At 45.5% G+C, this 21,772-nt stretch overlaps 1 protein-coding gene across 1 annotated transcript in view; it reads right to left on the bottom strand.

Annotated features, from left to right (window-relative positions):
• NME7 (NME/NM23 family member 7) overlaps positions 1–21,772 on the bottom strand; it is a 238,446-nt gene that overhangs the window by 145,822 nt on the left and 70,852 nt on the right. Inside the window, exon 2 of the mRNA XM_040423843.1 lies at positions 2,847–2,954. Coding sequence (XP_040279777.1) covers positions 2,847–2,954 — 108 coding nt within the window. The remainder of the gene's footprint in view (positions 1–2,846; positions 2,955–21,772) is intronic.

The raw sequence follows: 21,772 nt of genomic DNA, 5'->3' as shown, positions 1-21,772 counted from the left end.
ATATCACATGATCTACCCCATCAAGTGAACTGTGTAAAAAAAAAAAAAATATTACAAACAGCTTTTTTGTGACTTCACCTGCCAAAAAGATCAAAAGCAACCAGAAAGCCAAATTGGTGCCAATAAAAACTACAGCTTGTCTAGCACAAAATAAGCCCTCACGCAGCATCTTCAACAAAAAATGAAAAAAATTATTGCTCTTAAAAACCATGACAGAAAATTCCATGTTAGAAAATCCAGATGCCGCTCCCTCCCTTCTGAGCCCTGGCATATCCCCAAATAACATTTTACGACCACAATTGGGGTGTTACTGTATTTAGGAGAAAGTGGGTAGCAAATTAGGGGGTATTCTCCTGTTATCTTTTGTGAAAAAGAAAGTTTTGGCCTAAAGCACAATTTTCTTGTAAAAAATGTTTTCTATGAAATAGCTGTTAAGAAGTGCTCGCTACACCCCTTAAAAGTTCCTTGGGTGGTGTAGTTTACAAAATGTGGTCATTTTTGGGGGGTTTTCACTGTGGGGTTACCTCAGGGCCTCTTCAAATGCAACATGGTGCCCAAAGACCATTCCAGCAAAATCTGCCCTCCAAAAACCATATGGCACTCCTTGCCTTCTGTGCCCTGCCGTGTGCCCATACAGTGGTACACACCACATATGGGGTCTTTCTGTAAACTTAAGAATCAAGGTAAAAAAAATTGAGGTTTGTTTTGTTGTTAACCCTTGATGTGTTCCAGGAAAAAATTTATTAAAATTGAAAATCTGCAAAAAAAGTTTGAAATTTCAACTCTATTTTGCTTTAATTCCTGTGGAATACCTAAAGCATTAACATTTCTAAAACGAGTTTTGAATAGTTTGAGGGGTGTCATTTGTAAAATGGGGTCATTTATGGGTTGGTTCTATTATTTAACCCTTACAAAGTGACTTCAGAACTGAACTGGTCCTTAAAATAGTTGACTTTGGAAATTTTCTCAAAAATTTCAAAAATTGCTTCTAAAATTCTAAACCTTCTAGCGTCCTGAAAAAATAAAATTACATTACTAAGGCTACTTTCACACTAGCGTTCGGGTGTCCGCTCGTGCGCTCCGTTTGAAGGGGCTCACGAGCGGCCCCGAACGCATCCGTCTGGCCCCAATGCATTCTCAGTGGAGGCGGATCCACTGAGAATGCATCCGCCTGCCAGCGCTCAGCCTCCGCTCCGCTCAGTGAGCGGACACCTGAACGCTGCTTGCAGCGTTCGGGTGTCCGCCTGGCCGTGCGGAGGCGAGCGGATCCGTCCAGACTTACAATGTATGGCTACTTTCACACTAGCGTTCGGAGCGGATCCGTCTGATGTTTCATCAGACGGATCCGCTCCGATAATGCAGACGTTCGCATCCGTTCAGAACGGATCCGTCTGCATTAAAACTTCGAAAATTTTCTAAGTATGAAAGTAGCCTGAGCGGATCCGTTCAGACTTTACATTGTAAGTCAATGGGGAACGGATCCGCTTGAAGATTGAGCCATATTGTGTCATCTTCAAGCGGATCCGTCCCCATTGACTTACATTGTAAGTCTGGAAGGATCCGCTCGCCTCCGCACGGCCAGGCGGAGCGGAGGCTGAGCGCTGGCAGGCGGATGCATTCTCAGTGGATCCGCCTCCACTGAGAATGCATTGGGGCCAGACGGATGCCTTCGGGGCCGCTCGTGAGCCCCTTCAAACGGTGCGCACGAGCGGACACCCGAACGCTAGTGTGAAAGTAGCCTAAGTCAATGGGGACGGATCCGCTTGAAGATGACACCATATGGCTCAATCTTCAAGCGGATCCGTTCCCCATTGACTTACAATGTAAAGTCTGAACGGATCCGCTCAGGCTACTTTCATACTTAGAAAATTTTCGAAGTTTTAATGCAGACGGATCCGTTCTGAAAGGATGCGGACGTCTGCATTATCGGAGCAGATCCGTCTGATGAAACATCAGACGGATCCGCTCCGAACGCTAGTGTGAAAGTAGCCTAAAATGATGCCAACATAAAGTAGACATATGGGGAATGTTAATTAATAAATATTTTATGAGGCATCACTATCTGTCTTAAAAGCAGAGAGATTCAAATTTAGAAAACAGTGAAATTTTTCACATTTTTGTTAACTTTTGGATTTTTTTTATAAATAAAAGGTAAAACTTATTGACTCAAATTTACCATTAACATGTACAATGTGTCACGAGAAAACACTCTCTGAATGGCTTGGATAAGTAAAAAAGTTATTACCACATAAAGTGACACATGTCAGATTTGCAAAATTAGGCCTGGTCAGGAAGGGGGTAAATGGCCCGGTCTGGAAGTGGTTAAGCTAAGTAGGGGCGGGCCCAGTCAGTACTCAGTAACAGATTGCCTCGGATTACCATATGTTATATGGGCGATTAATCACCATTTTAGTGCAGCATGATTCTGAAATTGATATTCGACTATTTTACACTAACAAGAGGCCACTGACCCCTCCCTAGCTTTTTAGATATTGGTCCACAACCATTCTCTGTATAGACTTTCCAAGACATTAATTGATGACAGTGTTTGATGTTGTTGCTACCATATGCCTGGCTCCATCTTCAGCCCTCGCTGGTTACAACGTCTAGACCTCAACTAATCTTCAATTTATAACCCATTCAGTACATAACAGAGGGTGTTTTAGTCACAAACATTCCACTGCAGTGGATGCCCTCAAGCATTTTGGGGATTACAGAAATGAACCGCTTTCCTTAGTATTGGTTTATTTACATTTGTCAACTCTTCTAGAAGACAAATATCTCAGCTGATAAAAGTGCAGCACCCCTTTAAATAGGTTTGGTTCTTGAGTGCACATAAAACTCACCATTTCCACAGATCCATCCTTGGGATAGTATAGGAGCTGGTACCGCCTCTGCAGAGCAGCATTTGGATCATACCATTCAGCGATGAACACGTATCTATCCTCTTCACTCTATGAGCACAATATGAAAATAAACTAGTTAGTTGAGCGTGATCAGCACATATACAGTATTTTTATGTATAAATCATCCAAAAACAGGCAGGGAAAAAAGACTGTACAAATTTTTATTTGTTCCTACGGGAAATTGATGACAGAAAACAGTCAAGAAAAGAACATCAGTATGTCTACACATTTTAATGGTAATAATTAAAAGTTATGTCAGGGATAATACACTATTATGGCAGAAAAAAAGGACAAATGCCCAGAGGGTTTTGACCTAAAATATCTTGTTTGTAAAAGCTGATAACGGAATAACTGCCTTCACGTCAGGAACCTGAGTCTCCAAATCAACTATAGCAGTGGCTCTAGGGAAACGTGTCAGGACTACTGATATGCACTAGTCTATGTTTCATGTAAAGCATTCACCTACTATTGTGTTTATCCCTTAGTGTAATGAGCTTATCCTAGGGATATCTTTATGATATAAGACAGGGCTGGCCAACCTGCGGCTCTCCAGCTGTTGTAAAACTACAATTCCCACCATGCCCTGCTGTAGGCTGAAAGCTGTAAGCAGTCTAGGCATGCTGGGAGTTGTAGTTTTGCAACAGCTGGAGAGCCGCAGGTTGGCCATTCCTGATATAAGACGTTCATATTTTTCCTGGTTTTTAGTTATCTTGATTTTTAACCACTATTATTTGGTAGTTTTTTAATACGTCCTACTTATTATATCTAGTCAGGGGTTTTGGTGTGGTGGTGGCACTTTTGACAGAGATGGAATACGGCACAACATTTTAGGTTCCTGACACTAGATCGGCCTCATTAGGGCGGCTATTTCGTTATAGGCACTGTGATACAGTGAGAGGTTTTGTCTGGCAAGGCAGGTATTTTCCTCCCAGCATGTGCTGCTGGGCTAATTTACAGCCAGGTGAGGTCAAATACCGGACCGGATTTTGAGTGCCGGTCTGGGTTTTGGCAGCACTTGGCTATCCTTAAAGAGGACCTTTCACCAAAAAACATGTATAGAAACAGTTACATTACCTAACAGTGCGGCCCCCAGTGATGTATTTCCGGTTATTATTTTTTCAGAGGACCCCCCCCCCCTTTCGTCCGCTGTGGTCTCCTGTAGTTCTGGCGCCTCATATGCTAATGAGGCGATTCGGTTCGAGTAGGCGGTGACTAGAATTTTTACTGGGCATGGTTTTCTTCTCCCTGGCTAAGAGCGCATCCAATCAGAGCGCCGCGCTCTTAGCCAGGGAGAAGGAGCTCAAGTTCTCGCAAGCTTTTACACATCCCGAGGCGTGCGCCATCTTGGAGTCCCCGGCAGAGAGGATCGCAGCGGCGGCATAAGCGGCAGCAGCATCCTGTCAGTAAGTTTTCATACTTACTGACAGTATGCTGCTGCCGCTGCGATCCTCTCCGCCGTGGACTCCAAGATGGCGCACGCCTCAGGATGTGTAAAAGCTCAAGTTCTCGCGAGAACTTGAGCTCCTTCTCCCTGGCTAAGAGCGCGGCGCTCTGATTGGATGCGCTCTTAGCCAGGAGAAGAAAACCATGCCCTGTACAAATTCTAGTCACCGCCTACTCGAACCGAATCGCCTCTATAGCATATGAGGCGCCAGAACTACCGGAGACCACAGCGGACGAAAGGGGGGGGTCCTCTCATAGGTAATGTAACTGTTTCTATACATGTTTTTTGGTGAAAAGTCCTCTTTAAATTAGGCAGTAGGGCTCAGAAGCGAGGTCTATGTGTTGGGACCTGGGAGCCGTGTGTCTGGATGAAGGCTTGCTACCTGTTTGGCGTGAAAACAGGTTGGTGCTGCTATCATCAAGGACTCTTTGAGGCAGAACTGCTGCATGGTGTGAATTAACACCAACACTGCAAGGTGACTTTTTGTTTGATTATGACTGCTTGTTTTGTCACTTGCCTAAAGTGTGAATAAAACACTGAACTGTTTGATCCAAAGAACTTGTTGCCTCTATACTGCGTCCGCTAATCCTGTCTACCAGAGCGAAACCCCACAGCACTTATAAACAAGAGATATTTTAGGAACTTGAGACCCTCTATGTCTGTCCTTTTTTCTGCCATAATGGTGTATTATCCCTATGATGTCCTCTCTTGGGATATATTATAATGTTTATAATACAGCCCTGATCAAAAGTTTAAGACCACTTGAAAAATGGCAAAAAATCATATTTTACATTGTTGGATCTTAACAAGGTTCCAAGTAAAGCTTCAACATGCAACAAAAAGAAATGAGAGTGAGACCAAACATTTTTTGAGCATTCAATTAATTGAAAATAACGATTAAACTGAAACAGGCTGTTTTTCAGCTGATCCAAATTTTAGGACCACGTGCCTTTAAAAGGCCAAATCTGTGCAACGATGTGGATTCATTGTCATTTTCTGTCAGGTAGTCACACGTTGTGATGGCAAAGGCAAAAAAACTCTCCCTTTTTGAACGTGGTCGGGTTGTTGAACTGCATAAGCAGGGTCTCTCATAGCGCGCCATCGCTGCTGAGGTGGGACGAAGTAAGACAGTCATTTGGAATTTCTTAAATGATCCTGAGGGTTAAGGAACAAAAAAGTCAAGTGGAAGACCGAAAAATTTTTCATCAGCACTGGGCCTGAGGATCTAATTGGCTGTCCATCAAGACACTCGACAATCCTCGACCCAAATTAAGGCCCTTACTGGTGCTGACTGCAGCCCCATAACCAGACAGCATCTGAGACTGAAGGGCTTCAAAAACAAAAAACGTCTTCAAAGACTTCGTCTCCTTGAACGCCACAGAACTGCTCGTTTGGACTTTGCAAGAGAGCACCAAACATGGGACATTCAAAGGTGGAAGAAAGTTTTATTCTCTGAGAGAATTTTTTTTAACCTTGATGGTCCTGATGGTTTCCAACGTTACTGGCATGACAAGCAGATCCCACCTGAGATGTTTTCTACGCGCCAGAGTGGAGGGGGCGCCATAATGGTCTGGGGTGCTTTTTCCTTCAGTGGAACAATGGAGCTTCAGGAAGTGCAGGGGCATCAAACGGCCGCTGGCTATGTCCAGATGATGCAGAGAGCATTCCTCATGACTGAGGGCCCTCGTCTGTGTGGTAACGACTGGGTTTTTCAACAGGACAACGCTACAGTACACAATGCCCGCAGGACAAGGGACTTCTTCCAGGAGAACAACATCACTCTTTCGGCCCATCCTGCGTGTTCCCCTGATCTAAATCCAATTGAGAACCTTTGGGGATGGATGGCTAGGGAAGTTTACAAAAATGGACAACAGTTCCAGACAGTAGATGGCCTTCGTGCGGCCGTCTTCACCACTTTGAGAAATGTTCCCACTCACCTCATGGAAACGCTTGCATCAAGCATGCCAAAACGAATTTTTTGAAGTGATAAACAATAACGGCGGAGCTACTCATTACTGAGTTCATGTTTGGAAGTTGGATTTCTGTTTTGGGGGGGTTTCGTTTTTTTTTTTTGGAGGTGTGGTCCTAAACTTTTGATCAGCTGAAAAACAGCCGGTTGCAGTTTATTCGTTGTTTTCATTAAATTGAATGCTCAAAAAAAGTTTTGTCTCACTCCTATTTCTTCTTGTTGCATGTTGAAGCTCTACTTGGAACCTTGTTAAGATCCAGCCATGCAAAATATTTTTTTATAAATTCTTTATTTTCAATTTTTCAAAACGAATACAAGTAACATAACATGCATTTCATGGCCATAGAAAGTCACATAAGAAACCACATAATACCCATTTTAATGCCTTACTTATGAGCAGATATGGATTCTCATTTTATCGAATACCTAGACGTTCCCATTTAGGAAGGGAAATAGCGTATGTTTTTAATTTTGCGCTAGTCTGATTTCATTCCCTAGACTCTTCATTAAGGTCATGTAAGAGAACATAAGTAATGCAAAATATTTTTTGACATTTTTCAAGTGGTCTTAAACTTTTGATCAGGACTGTATTAGGTTATGTTTTAAAGTGATTGCCCAGGCTACAGATATGAATGACCTATCCGCGGTCACTAATATCAGATCAGTGGGGGTCCAACAAGCCCACCAATCAGCTGTGGTGCTGGAAACTATACAGGTGCATCTCAATAAATTAGAACATCGAAAAGTTTATTTATTTCAGTAATTTAATTCAAAAATTGAATCTCATATTATACAGATTTATTACACGCAGAGTGATCTATTTCAAGTGTTTCATTCTATTAATGTTGATGATTATGGCTTACTGCTAATAAAAACCGAAGAGTCAGTATCTCAGAAAATTACAAAATTGTGAAAAAGTTCAATATTGTACTCATAGTGTCCCACTCTAATCAACACAAAACATCTGCAAAGGTTTACTAAGCCTTTAAATGATCCCTCAGACTGGTTCACTAGTCTACACAATCATGGGGAAGAATGCTGATTTGACAGTTTTCCAGAAGCAAGGAGGGTGAGCCACAAAAGGTCATTGCTAAAGAAGCTGGCTGTTCACAGAGTTCTGTATCCAAGCATATTAATGGGAAGTTGAGTGGAAGGAAAAAATTTGGTAGAAAAAGGTGCCCAAGCAACAGGGATCATCTCAGCCTTGAAAGGACTGTCAAGAAAAGGCTATTCAAGAAGTGGACAGCAGTGGACAGGGGAGATTCACAAGGAGTGGACAGCAGCCGAAGTTAGTGCTTCAAGAGCCACCACACACAGATGTATCCAGGACATGGGCTACAACGGTCACATTCCTTGTGTCTCACCACTCATGACCCAGAGACAACATTAGAAGAGTCTTACCTGGGCTAAAGAGAAAGAGGACTGGACTGTTGCTCAGTGGTCCAAAGTCCTGTTTTCAGATGAAAGCAAAGTTTGCATTTCATTTGGAAATCAAGGTCCCACAGTAAGGAGGAAGAGTGGAAAAGCACACTGTTGCTTGAGGTCCAGTGTGAAGTTTCCACAGTCAGTGATGGTTTGGGCAGGGCCGGATTAAGAGCATCATGGGCCTGGTGCTGAGGATTTTGCTGGGCCTTTTTATGGAACTGCACTCAGTGTCTTAATTACATATATATTTTATCGATACCATTAAAGTATTTTGTTCCTGCAACTACCCCGTCATTTGGCGTCTATCTTGGCAACATGGAGGGGGACCACGGGAGGGGGACCCTGAGGGTGGGGCACCCTCAGGGCACTATAGTTTCAGGAAAACCGCTTTGTTTTCCTGACACTATAGTGATCATTTAACATGACTATGAAGATTACTGTTTTCTAGCTGCTGTGGACTGTGGACAACAGCAGCTAGAAACAGTAATTTTCATAGAGCTGTGTTATGATTTATGGACACAGCACTCAGCATGCTTAGCCAGTCAGATAGAAGGCTGGCTAAGCATGCTGAGAGCTGTGTCTAAATAACATCACACATTAAAGGGATTCTGTCACCAGGTTTCACCCCTGTCAGCTAAAAATATGCTGATGTTCAGGGCGTCTTCACGATTCCTAATGTGTGCTTATAAATGTCATCTGTGGGCTTATTTAGCTAAAAAACAGCTTTTACTAACCTGTCAGTCAAACAAATAAGGTGCCCAAGGGGATGTTAATGGGTGCAAGATGCCGGCCGCACCCACCGCCGTTCGTGCCCAGCGCCGCCTTTCCGGACTTCTGCGCCGCCTCCTAATCCTCTGTGCTGCCTCTCGCTCTCCCCCCTCCCCCCTCCTCCTGCTGTAAGATCTCGCGCATACAGGGGTTGAGCGAAGTGCCAGCGCATGCGCACTTCGCTGTAAGAAGCCAAATGGAGAAGTCTGCACGGGCGCATCAGGCAGAGCCCTGTGCGCACGCGCGAGAGCTTACAGCAGAAGGAGGGGGGAGGGAGGTAGAGCGAGAGGCGGCACAGAGGATTAGGAGGCGGTGCAGAAGTCCGGAAAGGCGGCGCTGGGCACGAACGGCGGTGGGTGCGGCGGGCATCTTGCACCCATTAACATCCCCTTGGGCACCTTATTTGTTTGACTGACAGGTTAGTAATAGCTGTTTTTTAGCTAAATAAGCCCACAGATGACATTTATAAGCCCACATTAGGAATCGTGAAGACGCCCTGAACATCAGCATATGTTTAGCTGACAGGGGTGAAACCTGGTGACAGAATCCCTTTAAAGAAATTACTGTTTCTAGCTGCTGTGGACTAGCTGTGGACTGTGGACTAGCAGCTAGAAACAGTACTTTCTTTAATGTGTTATGTTATAGAGACTGAGCTCTCAGCATGCTTAGCCAGTCAGTAATTCTCATAGTGCTGTTATGATTTATGGACACAGCTCTCAGCATGCTTAGCCAGCCTTCTATCTGGCTGTGCTTCTTGAGAGTCACAGTCCACAAGCTCAGAAACAGCCTGTGGACTGTGACTCTCAGGATGCAAAGCCAGATAGAAGGCTGGCTAAGCATGCTGAGAGCTGTGTCCATAAATCAGAACAGCACTATGATTGCCCTCCCTTCCAACTGGATGAGTTTATCTGATACCTGCCCTGCTCCAGAAGCTCCTGCTGTCTCGCGGGCTGGTGTGGCTGAGCGCTGTGGGCCGTGTGCTGGTCGAAACTGCTGAGCAGGTTGTACACAGCGCAGCGTGCAGGAGGGATAACCGCGGGCGCACTGAGGTCATATCCAGCAGGCCGGCATTACAGGAACCGCACCAGCTGCTCTGACGTCCTCCCGCCGGATATCCTGTGACGTATATATACGGCGGCAGGACGTCAGAGCAGCTGGTGCTGTTCCTGTAATCCCGCGGCCCGCCGAATATGACCTCAGTAGTGATGGGAAGTTCGGATCTTTCAGATGAATCGGTTCATGAATCAGATCTTCGGTTCACTTGCTGAGTCACTGACTGCTGAACTGACTCGCAAGTGAACCGAAGACTCTAGGTGCCGGTGCGCATGCGCAGATGCTATCCATTCGATTCACTTGCTGCTGCTGACTCAGTCGGCTCTTCAGCTCTCTAATGAGTGAGTCCGGATCAGGAAGAGTGATTGATTATAGTGATAGTGAAGGGAAGCTGAGGCTGACGCCGGACAGGAGGACTCAGGAGCTGTCCCTGTGGTGTGCATTGTTGTCTGTTGTGCATTGTTACCCACAGTGACAACAGTCTGACACTGACAGTAGTACAACCAACCAAGTGAAGTGAAATGTGAATGCAGGGAAAACTATGTGCTGAACTGATAACAGTATTACAGTAACACAGTCACTGGCTGATAATAAAATAGTCCCCACAGTCCCCACTTAACGGAATCCATAAAGGAGATGTGAACCCACCCTTAGTTATATAGCTACTGAATGAGATGCCTTTAACATATATACACTGCTCAAAAAAATAAAGGGAACACTTAAACAACACAATGTAACTCCAAGTCAATCACAATTCTGTGAAATCAAACTGTCCACTTAGGAAGCAACACTGAGTGACAATCAATTTCACATGCTGTTGTGCAAATGGGATAGACAACAGGTGGAAATTATAGGCAATTAGCAAGACACCCCCAATAAAGGAGTGGTTCTGCAGGTGGTGATCACAGACCACTTCTCAGTTCCTATGCTTTCCTGGCTGATGTTTTGGTCACTTTTGAATGCTGGCGGTGCTTTCACTCTAGTGGTAGCATGAGACGGAGTCTACAACCCACACAAGTGGCTCAGGTAGTGCAGCTTATCCAGGATGGCACATCAATGCGAGCTGTGGCAAGAAGGTTTGCTGTGTCTGTCAGCGTAGTGTCCAGAGCATGGAGGCGCTACCAGGAGACAGGCCAGTACATCGGGAGACGTGGAGGAGGCCGTAGGAGGGCAACAACCCAGCCGCAGGACCGCTACCTCCGCCTTTGTGCACGGAGGAACAGGAGGAGCACTGCCAGAGCCCTGCAAAATGACCTCTAGCAGGCTACAAATGTGCATGTGTCTGCTCAAACGGTCAGAAACTGACTCCATGAGGGTGATATGAGGGCCCGACGTCCACAGGTGGGGGTTGTGCTTACAGCCCAACACTGTGCAGGACGTTTGGCATTTGCCAGAGAACACCAAGATTGGCAAATTCGCCATTGGCGCCCTGTGCTCTTCACAGATGAAAGCAGGTTCACACTGAGCACATGTGACAGACGTGACAGAGTCTTGAGACGCCGTGGAGAACGTTCTGCTGCCTGCAACATCCTCCAGCATGACCGGTTTGGCATTGGGTCAGTAATGGTGTGGGGTGGCATTTCTTTGGAGGGCCGCACAGCCCTCCATGTGCTCGCCAGAGGTAGCCTGACTGCCATTAGGTACCGAGATGAGATCCTCAGACCCCTTGTGAGACCATATGCTGGTGCTGTTGGCCCTGGGTTCCTCCTAATGCAAGACAATGCTAGACCTCATGTGGCTGGAGTGTGTCAGCAGTTCCTGCAAGACGAAGGCATTGATGCTATTGACTGGCCCGCCCGTTCCCCAGACCTGAATCCAATTGAGCACATCTGGGACATCATGTCTCGCTCTATCCACCAACGTCACGTTGCACCACAGACTGTCCAGGAGTTGGCAGATGCTTTAGTCCAGGTCTGGGAGGAGATCCCTCAGGAGACCGTCCGTCACCTCATCAGGAGCATGCACAGGCGTTGTAGGGAGGTCATACAGGCACGTGGAGGCCACACACACTACTGAGCCTCATTTTGACTTGTTTTAAGGACATTACATCAAAGTTGGATCAGCCTGTAGTGTGTTTTTCCACTTTAATTTTGAGGGTGACTCCAAATCAAGACCTCCATGGGTTGAAAATTTGATTTCCATTTTATAATTTTTGTGTGATTTTGTTGTCAGCACATTCAACTATGTAAAGAACAAAGTATTTCAGAAGAATATTTAATTAATTCAGATCTAGGATGTGTTATTTTTGTGTTCCCTTTATTTTTTTGAGCAGTGTATATCTCCTGAGAAGCCAATTTGATCCTAAAGGGTTAATTCAACCTGTAATCTAAACTCTGTGTCATCTGTCACTTCTCTTATCTCTCTGCTCCTGTCAAAGGCGTACATAGAAATCACTGGGCCCCATAGCAAGAATCTAAATTGGGCCCCCATTCCCCTTGTATAGCCCCTCCCACTACCCATTCCAGGCCTCTCTCTTTGTTCCATGAACTATGTTCGCTGCTGTTTTATAATTTTTGCCATCAGGGCCGGATTGGGATTACAAAAGAGGTATAATAGATACAGTGTGTACAGATGTATAGTGTATACAGCAGTGTACTGATATGTGAGGAACGTGGTATAATATATGCAGTGTGTTCAGGTATATAGTCTATACAGCGGTGTACTGATATATGAGGTATAAATTACAGCTCGTACCTCACATATCAATCCAATACTGTATATACAATATACCTGTACACACCATCTATTATACCTCGTACCTAACATATCAGTACACTGCTGTATATACAATATATCTATACACACTGCATATATTATACCTCGTACCTCACATATCAGTACACTGCAATATATATTATATATCTGTACATATTGCATCTATAATACTGTTTAATATATGCAGTGTGTGTGTGTGTGTGTGTGTGTATATATATATATAGATGTGAGGCATACAAGGTATAATACTGTAGATGCAGTGTTTATAGAAATATGTGGTCAGTTATGCATTATAGTCACTGTGTGTGTGAAGTACATGAGGTAGTGGTCACTGTACCTGTCTGAAGTATTATACATGAGTGAGCAATGAGTAAAAACAGGGCATGGAGGGGGGGTAAATGATGAAAAGTGGAGGACCTCCTCTTACCAGTCTGTATGGATCAATGCAGAGCTGATTGTGAACTTCTAATACTTGCTGTTAGGGGTTGAAGGACCTGTGATGATGTCATCACAGGTCCTGGCAGATGTACCTTTCAAACCTAGGAACTACACCATTTTTGGTGCAGTTCCTTTGCTAGATTCTGCAGGACCTGTGATGTTGAAGATGATGTCATCACAGGTCCTGACAGATGCCCTGTTCTAACCTGGGAACTACACTTTACACTGTGCAGTTCCCTTACAGGACCTGTGAAGACTCCCTGTACTACTCAGATGACTCAGAGCTGCTAGTGCTTGCCTTGCCTCAGCTCTGATTGGTTGGTGGGTGGGGAGGGGAGGGGCTGGCAGAAGCAGCTTCCACTCTAGGATCATATTACTGACTCCTCCCGAGTCCCTCCCTCAGGCTCCTGCTGCCAGCGTGAGGTGAGCGGCTCTGCATTGTCTGTGTGCTGCTATGTGACGCTGCGCTGTGTACAACAGAGGACTTTTAACCCTCCCGACGGCCTTTTGGCTGGCAGATGGGCCTATTTTATGGTAGGGGCCTGGAGCTGCAGCTCCATCAGCCCCTACGTTAATCCGGCCCTGGGTTTGGGGAGTCATCAACCCAGACCAGACACAAAGCAACCTGGGCTTCCATAACACATCAGCGGTGCCACAGGCTGATCGCCTTCATGCCATGGAGCATTGATGCAGTACAGAATGCGTATACTGTAAATACTTTTCAGTAGGCCAATATTTCTGTATTAAAAATAATTTTTTATTGGTCTTATATAATATTAAAATTTTCTGAGATACTAATTTTTGGGTTTTTATTATCTGTAAGCCAGAATCATCAATATTAAAAGAAATAAACAATTAGGGGCACAATTATTAGGACCAGCGTTTTAGACGCCGGTGTTAATAAGGCCCTGCACTGGAGGTGGATCAGCCGGAGTTATGTAGAGGCGCCAGCCTCTACTAGGGTTGTTTCGATACCAATATTTTGATTTGTTTTGATACCATAAAAAAGGATTGGATAGGACTCGATACCATGCAAAAATAAAATAAAAACACAAAAAAGCCTTTTGATTATTTAAACGCAAAACATTTATTGAATTAAACAGAAAAACCTGCACCAGATATCAGATTGTCAGAATTTGATATTGAATTTGACAATGCAACAATGCTAATGAGGAGCCTTCACCTCTCTCCTGCCCGACACCTCTTTAGGCCTCATGCACACGAACGTAGTTATGGTCCGCATCCGAGCCGCAGTTTTTGCAGACCCATTCACTTCAATGGGGCCGCAAAAGATGAGGACAGCACTCCGTGTGCTGTCTGCATCCGTTGCTCCATTCCGAGGCCCCACAAAAAAAATATAGCGTGTCCTATTCTTGTCTGTTTTGCGGACAAGAATAGGCATGTCTACAATGGGCTGCCCGTTCCGCAAATTGCGGAAGGCACACGGGAGGTTTCCGTTTTTTGCGGATCTGCAAAAAACCGCACGGTCGTGTGCATGAGGCCTTAGGCAAATAATTCTGGAGCATTTATTCTATGTTTTACAAACTCAACCCCAACATTAACCCCATGTTGCCCATTATGTGAGATGGTAAACTACTTTGGGGGTCACTTACTAATAATGTGAGACACATGAGGTCCAGTCCAAATGTGTCCAGCCCGACATTAAAAATAAGTGACCCCCATCATGTTTAAAACATGGCAGTGGCAAGATTGGGGTCAATGAGTCACATTAACCCCAATCTTACTGGCTGCCTGATACAAATGTTTTTTGCCTGCCTTTAGTTTGAGGCAGGCTAATCACGCTAGACTTTCACTGTGCGGGTGTGGGGTACCTTCTACGCTGGCCGCTCAGGGCACTGACTCTGGGGCTGACAGTGAGCTGTGCACTCAGGAGGAGGAAGATTCTGCCGTTTGCTGAGCTCACTAACTCAGCCGGCGCAGCGGTAACTTTACCTCCCCCGTCCCTCCTCCTGCTTTCATTAATAGCCAAACATTTATTGGCCACCGTGGAAGTGGTGCGGGCAGCTTCAGAGCCGGCTCACTTCATTGGTCTCACAGCGGCCGCATCATGGAAGGGAGGGAGGGATTCCCTCCCTCTGTCCCTCCCTTCCTCCTTCTCCACTGTCTGCCAAGCGCGGCACACGCCATATTGTTAGCGCAGTATAGTACTGAAAAAACAAACATCCTAATACCGAATTGATACTGGCATAAAAGTATCGATTGGGTATCGAAAGTTCGATACCCGAAACAACCCTAGCCTCTACATAACTTTGACTGATCCACCGCCTCTTCTAAATGTAAGACAGCTTCAGGTCCATGGTGAAATAGAGCAAGTCACATGGGAAAGATGGCAGCATCCCAAGCCTCCTAGTATGTTCCTCTCTGAAAGACAATTCTTACAGAGTTCTGCAAGGCTTTGTAGTGGATCCATAGGGTGTGTAATGATGGAGACCTTCAGCACAGGACTTCATACAACAGAACAGCAAGGCCACAGACCTCCCAAGTGTCTCTAGTTTTGACCCAAGTCCCTGTGTCCCTCTTTGCTCCTTAAATGTCCCTATTTTTGATCTGAGATATAGATTTGCATTATTACATTTACAATATTGTTCGTCCGGTTCCTCTCCATATATTAGAGCCCACCTTGTATATTATTTCATAATTTGATGCAATTTGGATTTTAGAAATTTCTATATTCTGATATTTTTTGCAGTATTGTATAAAAGAAAACTTTTGAAGCATATAGATATGCAGGGAAATGAATCCTTCACTCCAGGAATGATAAATTTATCTCTTTGACTGCCCAAAAAGTTGGGCAGTATGGGACCACCTTGTTTTCCTCCACACAAGGGAACATCATTCCTACACCTGAGTGTCCCAGCAGCCTCCAGCCCCTATAGCACCTACAATGGCTATGGTGATTGCTACCAGCTCTCACTTTATTCGTATATATATATATATATATATATATATATATGTGTGTTACTGTAGGTTTACCATATATATGACTTCAAAGGCACTGGCAGGTTCAATGAACCTGAACTAAGATAGAGCACAAAGCAAAGTGTATATCTGTCACAAAATACTTTTCAGTATACTATCTGCAAATGATTATTTGAGGTTTCTACAATGACAGACAGCTGACAAATCAGAATAAAGTTCAGTCTTGGTTAAAGAGTCAGCAGTCCTGTCAGTATTATATATAGCCAAGGAAGGGACACCTCCATGGCTGTTGTCCACTACAGCTCAGCCCTGTGGTGGGTTTGAAGGGATATGCAAGACGGACAGTGACCCAACACCGACCACACCAATACAAAAATAAGTTACATAGTTCTGCTTCTACCAAGACCCAGCGGGAGCTAACCAACCCTCACCCGACCATGTTCCCGCATTTCTTATTCTGTTTTATAAGCATGTAAACTAAGAAGCAGACTTTGGTGCTTTGTAGCCGGCCTAATGCTTGTGAGAATTTCAATGTACAACAACCAGACTTAAGAAGAAATAGAAAATAAGTAACATTTCTGTCTCTGTTGCGATACAATGGATTTATCAGCTACTGACATCTGACATCTTAAAGTGGTTGTGTAGTGTCAAATATGATTTTTAGCCTCATTTATTTGATTTTACACGGGGTAACAGGAGAAAAAGAACCTCACAATTTATTATGCATTTTCTCCTGAATATGGCAACACCTCATATGAGGTCATAGCAGCTGTATGGGCACACAGCAAGGCCCAGAAGGGAAAAAGTGCCATGTGGCTTTTGGAGGGCAGATTTAGATGTAATGGTTTTTGGGCATATGTCACATTGGAAGACAACCTGAGATAACAGTACAGTGTAAAACTCCAAAAAGTTAGCCCACTTGGGAAACTAAACCCATCAAATAATTCACCTAGGCAAAAGTGATTGGCTTGACCCTAAAGGTGCCAGGTCCTAGATTTTTTTTAAATTGGGACATGAAATGAAACATTACATCATATTTCAATTATATGTAGTTTTAGATTCAACTATTTCATTTTCACGAGTGGTAATAGGAGAAAAAGCACCCCAAATGTTGTAGTGTAATTTTTCCGCTAAATACAACAGTACTCCCTATGTGGTTATAAACTGCTGTATGAGCACACTGCAGGGTTCAGAAAGAGCACCATGTGCATTTGAGGCCCAGTTTTGTGATTCATACAACACAGAGTTGAAATAAAATAAAATAAATAAAAAAGAAAGAAACCCCAAGAACTGACCCTATTTTAGAAACCACACCCCTCACAATATTTACCAACAGTTTTGCAAAAATTAATTCACCGCAGATGGTGCAAAGCGAAAATAGCAATTTTTAACCACCTCCGGACCGCCTAACGCAGATTCGCGTTCCGGAGGTGGCAGCGCTGCGCACAGTCACGCATATACGCGTCATCTCGCGAGACGCGAGATTTCGCTCAAAGCCGGCCCGCGCATGCGCATCGCGGGCCGGCAAAAGTTAAAGAACAAGTTCGTCACCAGCCTGCCAGCAACGATCATTGGCTGGCAGGCTGGCGATTTTCAAAAAATCCAATCACAAGCCATATAACAGATCATATTAGTAAATATGATCTGTTATATGGCTTCTCTGCTCCTCTGCTGGTCCTTTTCGTCGATTGGATCCAGCAGAGGAGCAGACTGAACTGTGAGTAGCACCAAACACTTCACTGTAGCCCCAGATCACCCCCCTGCACCCCAATTAACCCTTTGATCACCCCTTTGATCGCCCCTGTCAATCACTAGTGAAAGAAAAAAAAGTGATCAGTGTAAACTGTCACTTTTTTTTTTCCACTGGCATTGACTGTTAGGTTTTAGGGATAGTTTAGGCCCCTTGGTTAGGTAGTTTAGCGTGAGTTAGCGCCCAGCCCACCGCACCGCAGTCACTTATTCGCTGTTTAGCGTATCGCTAATCAGCATTTGTACTTTTATAGTATCTGTAAGTGATCAAAACTGATCACGGTCAGATCTATAATTGTATTAGTGTCACCTTAGCTCGCCCTCCACCCAAAACGCAGTGTTTGCCCGATCAGGCCTGATCGGTCGCCCACACGTGCGTTCACCCATGCCCGCCCCACCGCAGTGACAAAAAATATATATTTTTTTGATCACTGCACATTCATTTTACACGCACTGCGGCGATAAAAAAATCAGTTTTGATATTTTTTATCAACCGCAGCGGCCTCCGGTACTTCGCTAGCCTCCCCTTTGTAAGACAGGCTTGCTTTTTTTCTTGGGTAGTCTCAGGGAATACCCCTAAATTTAGTAGTCCAAAATGTCAAACAGGGGGTATTCTTCTGAAGAGGCCTACAGGATTCTGACCCAGTCGGATGAGGAATGGGAACCCTCATCTGACGAATCTAGCGGGTCAGAATATGAACCTGTAGAAAGCAGTGGCTCTCTGACCCAAAGTTCGGACGAGGAGGTGGAGGTCCCTGATAGAACCAGGCGTACCCGGCCCCGTGTCGCTAGACCACAGGTTGTGCAGGATCCGCTTCAAGAGCAGCAGAGTGGGGCTGTCGCTGCCGGATCACGTGGTGAGGCATACACCAGCAGCGCAGCCCTCCCTGGACCTAGTACCAGCACTGCCGTACAACATGGTGACGTGGCGAGCACCAGAAGGGCAGTTGAAGCTGGTACGGTGGCACGTGCAGTAGTTACCCCGTCGCAGCCACCGCACAGACAGGCCCGTAGAGCCCCTAGAATCCCTAAGGTGCTGGCAAACCCTGATTGGCAGTCACCAACTTCAGCCGCACCGTTAGGGCTCTTTCACACCTGCGTTATTGTCTTCCGGCATAGAGTTCCGTCGTCGGGGCTCTATGCCGGAAGAATCCTGATCAGGATTATCCTAATGCATTCTGAATGGAGAGTAATCCGTTCAGGATGCATCAGGATGTCTTCAGTTCCGGTACGGAACGTTTGTTGGCCGGAGAAAATACCGCAGCATGCTGCGCTTTTTGCTCCGGCCAAAAATCCGGAACACTTGCCGCAAGGCCGGATCCGGAATTAATGCCCATTGGAAGGCATTGATCCGGATCCGGCCTTAAGCTAAACGTCGTTTCGGCGCATTTCCGGAGCCGACATTTAGCTTTTTCAGAGTGGTTACCATGGCTGCCGGGACGCTAAAGTCCTGACAGCCATGGTAAGGGGAGCGGGGAGCGGGGGAGCAGTGTACTTACCGTCCGTGCGGCTCCCCGGGCGCTCCAGAGTGACGTCAGGGCGCCCCAAGCGCATGGATCACGTGATCGCATGGATCACGTCATCCATGCGCATGGGGCACTCTGACGTCATTCTGGAGCGCCCCGGGAGCCGCACGGACTGTAAGTATACCGCTCCCCAGCTCCCCGCTCCTACTATGGCAACCAGGACTTTAATAGCGTCCTGGGTGCCAAAGTAACACTGAAAGCATTTGGAAGACGGTTCCGTCTTCAAATGCTTTCAGTACACTTGCGTTTTTCCGGATCCGGAGTGTAATTCCGGCAAGTGGAGTACATGCCGGATCCGGACAACGCAAGTGTGAAAGAGCCCTTAGTTCCCCCTTTCACCGCCCAGTCTGGAGTTCGGGTTGAGACGGCTCAAATCGGTTCGGCCCTGGGATTTTTTGAGCTGTTCTTGACTGCGGAGCTCTTGGACTTAGTCGTGGCATTGACAAACCGGTATGCCACACAATTTATATCCGCCAACCCGGGAAGCTTTTATGCCCAGCCTTTCCGGTGGAAACCAGTCCAAGTTTCCGAACTTAAAATTTTTTTGGGCCTTCTCCTCAACATGGGTCTAACTAAAAAGCATGAATTGCGGTCATATTGGTCCACGAACCCGATTCATCACATGCCCATGTTCTCTGCTGCTATGTCCAGGGCACGATTTGAGGCCATCCTCCGTTTCCTGCATTTTAGCGACACCACCTCCCGTCCCAGAGCCACCCAGCTTTTGACCGGCTCCACAAAATTCAGCCCCTCATAGACCACTTCAACCAGAAATTTGCAGATTTGTATACCCCAGAGCAAAACATCTGCGTAGACGAGTCCCTAATACATTTTACCGGGCGCCTTGGCTTCAAACAATACATCCCAAGCAAGCGTGCCCGGTATGGGGTCAAATTGTATAAGCTCTGTGAAAGGGCCACAGGCTATACCCACAAATTTCGGATCTATGAGGGAAAAGATCAGACCCTGGAGCCGGTCGGTTGCCCTGACTACCTGGGGAGCAGTGGGAAGACAGTCTGGGACTTGGTGTCACCCTTATTCGGCAAGGGGTACCATCTTTATGTGGACAATTTCTACACAAGTGTGGCCCTCTTTAGGCATTTGTTTCTAGAACGGATTTGCGCCTGTGGCACCGCGCGAACTAGTCGCGTGGGCTTCCAGCAACGGCTCGTTACCACCCGTCTTGCAAGGGGGGAGACGGCTGCCTTGTGTAACGAAGAACTGCTCGCGGTGAAATGGAGAGACAAGCGTGACGTTTACATGCTCTCCTCCATTCACGCAGACACGACAATCCAAATTGAGCGAGCAACCCGTGTCATTGAAAAGCCCCTCTGTGTCCACGACTATAATGCGCTCATGAGAGGGGTGGACTTCAATGACCAGATGTTGTCTCCGTATTTAGTTTCCCGCAGAACCAGACGCTGCTATAAGAAGGTGTCTGTATATTTAATTCAATTGGCGCTGTATAATAGTTTTGTTCTCTACAGTAAGGCTGGGAGAACAGGATCCTTCCTCAAATTCCAGGAAGAGATCATTGAGAACCTCCTGTATCCAGGAGGTTCCGTGGCCCCATCCACCAGTGTAGTTAGCTGTCTACACGAGCGACATTTCCCCAGTGTCGTTCCTGGTACCTCAACCCAACCGTCACCTCGAAAAAGATGTCGTGTCTGTAGCAGGAGTGGAATAAGGCGTGACACCCACTATTTCTGTCCTGACTGTCCTGACCACCCTGCCATATGCTTTGGTGAGTGTTTCCGGAAGTACCACACACAGGTACACCTAGCATAGGGATTGCATCTCACAGGACAGGCACACAGGGCTATTAGGGCCCTTTTACTCACAGCTGCTGCAAACCTCTCCTTTCACCTGGGATAAAAGTGCATAACGTACTTCGCCACATCTTTGGGAGATTTGCGCTTTGCACATTGTCCCATGGGGAAGGAGAGGTTTGTTCTATAAAGGTAAAAAAAACTAAACAAAAAAAAAAATACCGGTAAGTAAAAAAGTTAACGTCCAGTTAAAAAAGTTTATATGTTCTGTTCAAAAGTTAATAAATTTATTGCGTTGCGGCCTGGTTTTTTCTTTTTTGTTTTGTTTTTTTTACCTTCCACGTGGACCAACCGATCGACTAGCTGCAGCACTGATGTGCATTCGGACAGAAGCATTGCGCTGCTGTCAGATTACACGCAAGTCGGTGTATGCGGCGCTGCAAGACGAGATTTCTCCTCTGCAGTAAAAGATACGTTTGCCGAGGCATATGAGCTGAGGAGGTGGCGGTGTTCCTATGCTTTGGCAAACACTTTGTATATATAAAGAAAAAAATCCCGGCAATGATTTATTTATCCACATCGATTGATGTGAATGGAGAAATCTGGTTTGCCAGGGCATACGAGCTAAGTGGGTATAGATGTTGGGCGGAGCTCCTATGTCCTGGCAGACGCCTTTCCCCTCCTTTTTCTTTTTTTGGCAGAGATTTTTTCATCCACATTGATCGATGCGAATGAAGAAATCTGTGCCGTTCATTTTTTTCTTTCAGCCCAGAGGCTGAACGGAAAAAAAAAAATCTCATTACCTGTATGCTCAATATAAGGAGAACAGCAGAAACTCCTAATGCTGGGCATACATGTAATGATTGCGGAGACCCTCAAATGCCAGGGCAGTACAAACACCCCACAAATAACACCATTTTGGAAAGAAGACACCCCAAGGTATTCGCTGAGGGGCATATTGAGTCCATGAAAGATTGAAATTTTTGTCCCAAGTTAGCGGAAAGGGAGACTTTGTGAGAAAAAAATCTAAAAAATCAATTTCCGCTAACTTGTGCCCAAAATTTTTTTTT

This window comes from Bufo bufo, chromosome 3 (genome assembly GCF_905171765.1).
Source record: "Bufo bufo chromosome 3, aBufBuf1.1, whole genome shotgun sequence".
NCBI classification, from domain to species: domain Eukaryota; kingdom Metazoa; phylum Chordata; class Amphibia; order Anura; family Bufonidae; genus Bufo; species Bufo bufo.
Note: the sequence above shows the minus strand (reverse complement) of the source record. Positions and strands in the feature narration are given on the sequence as shown.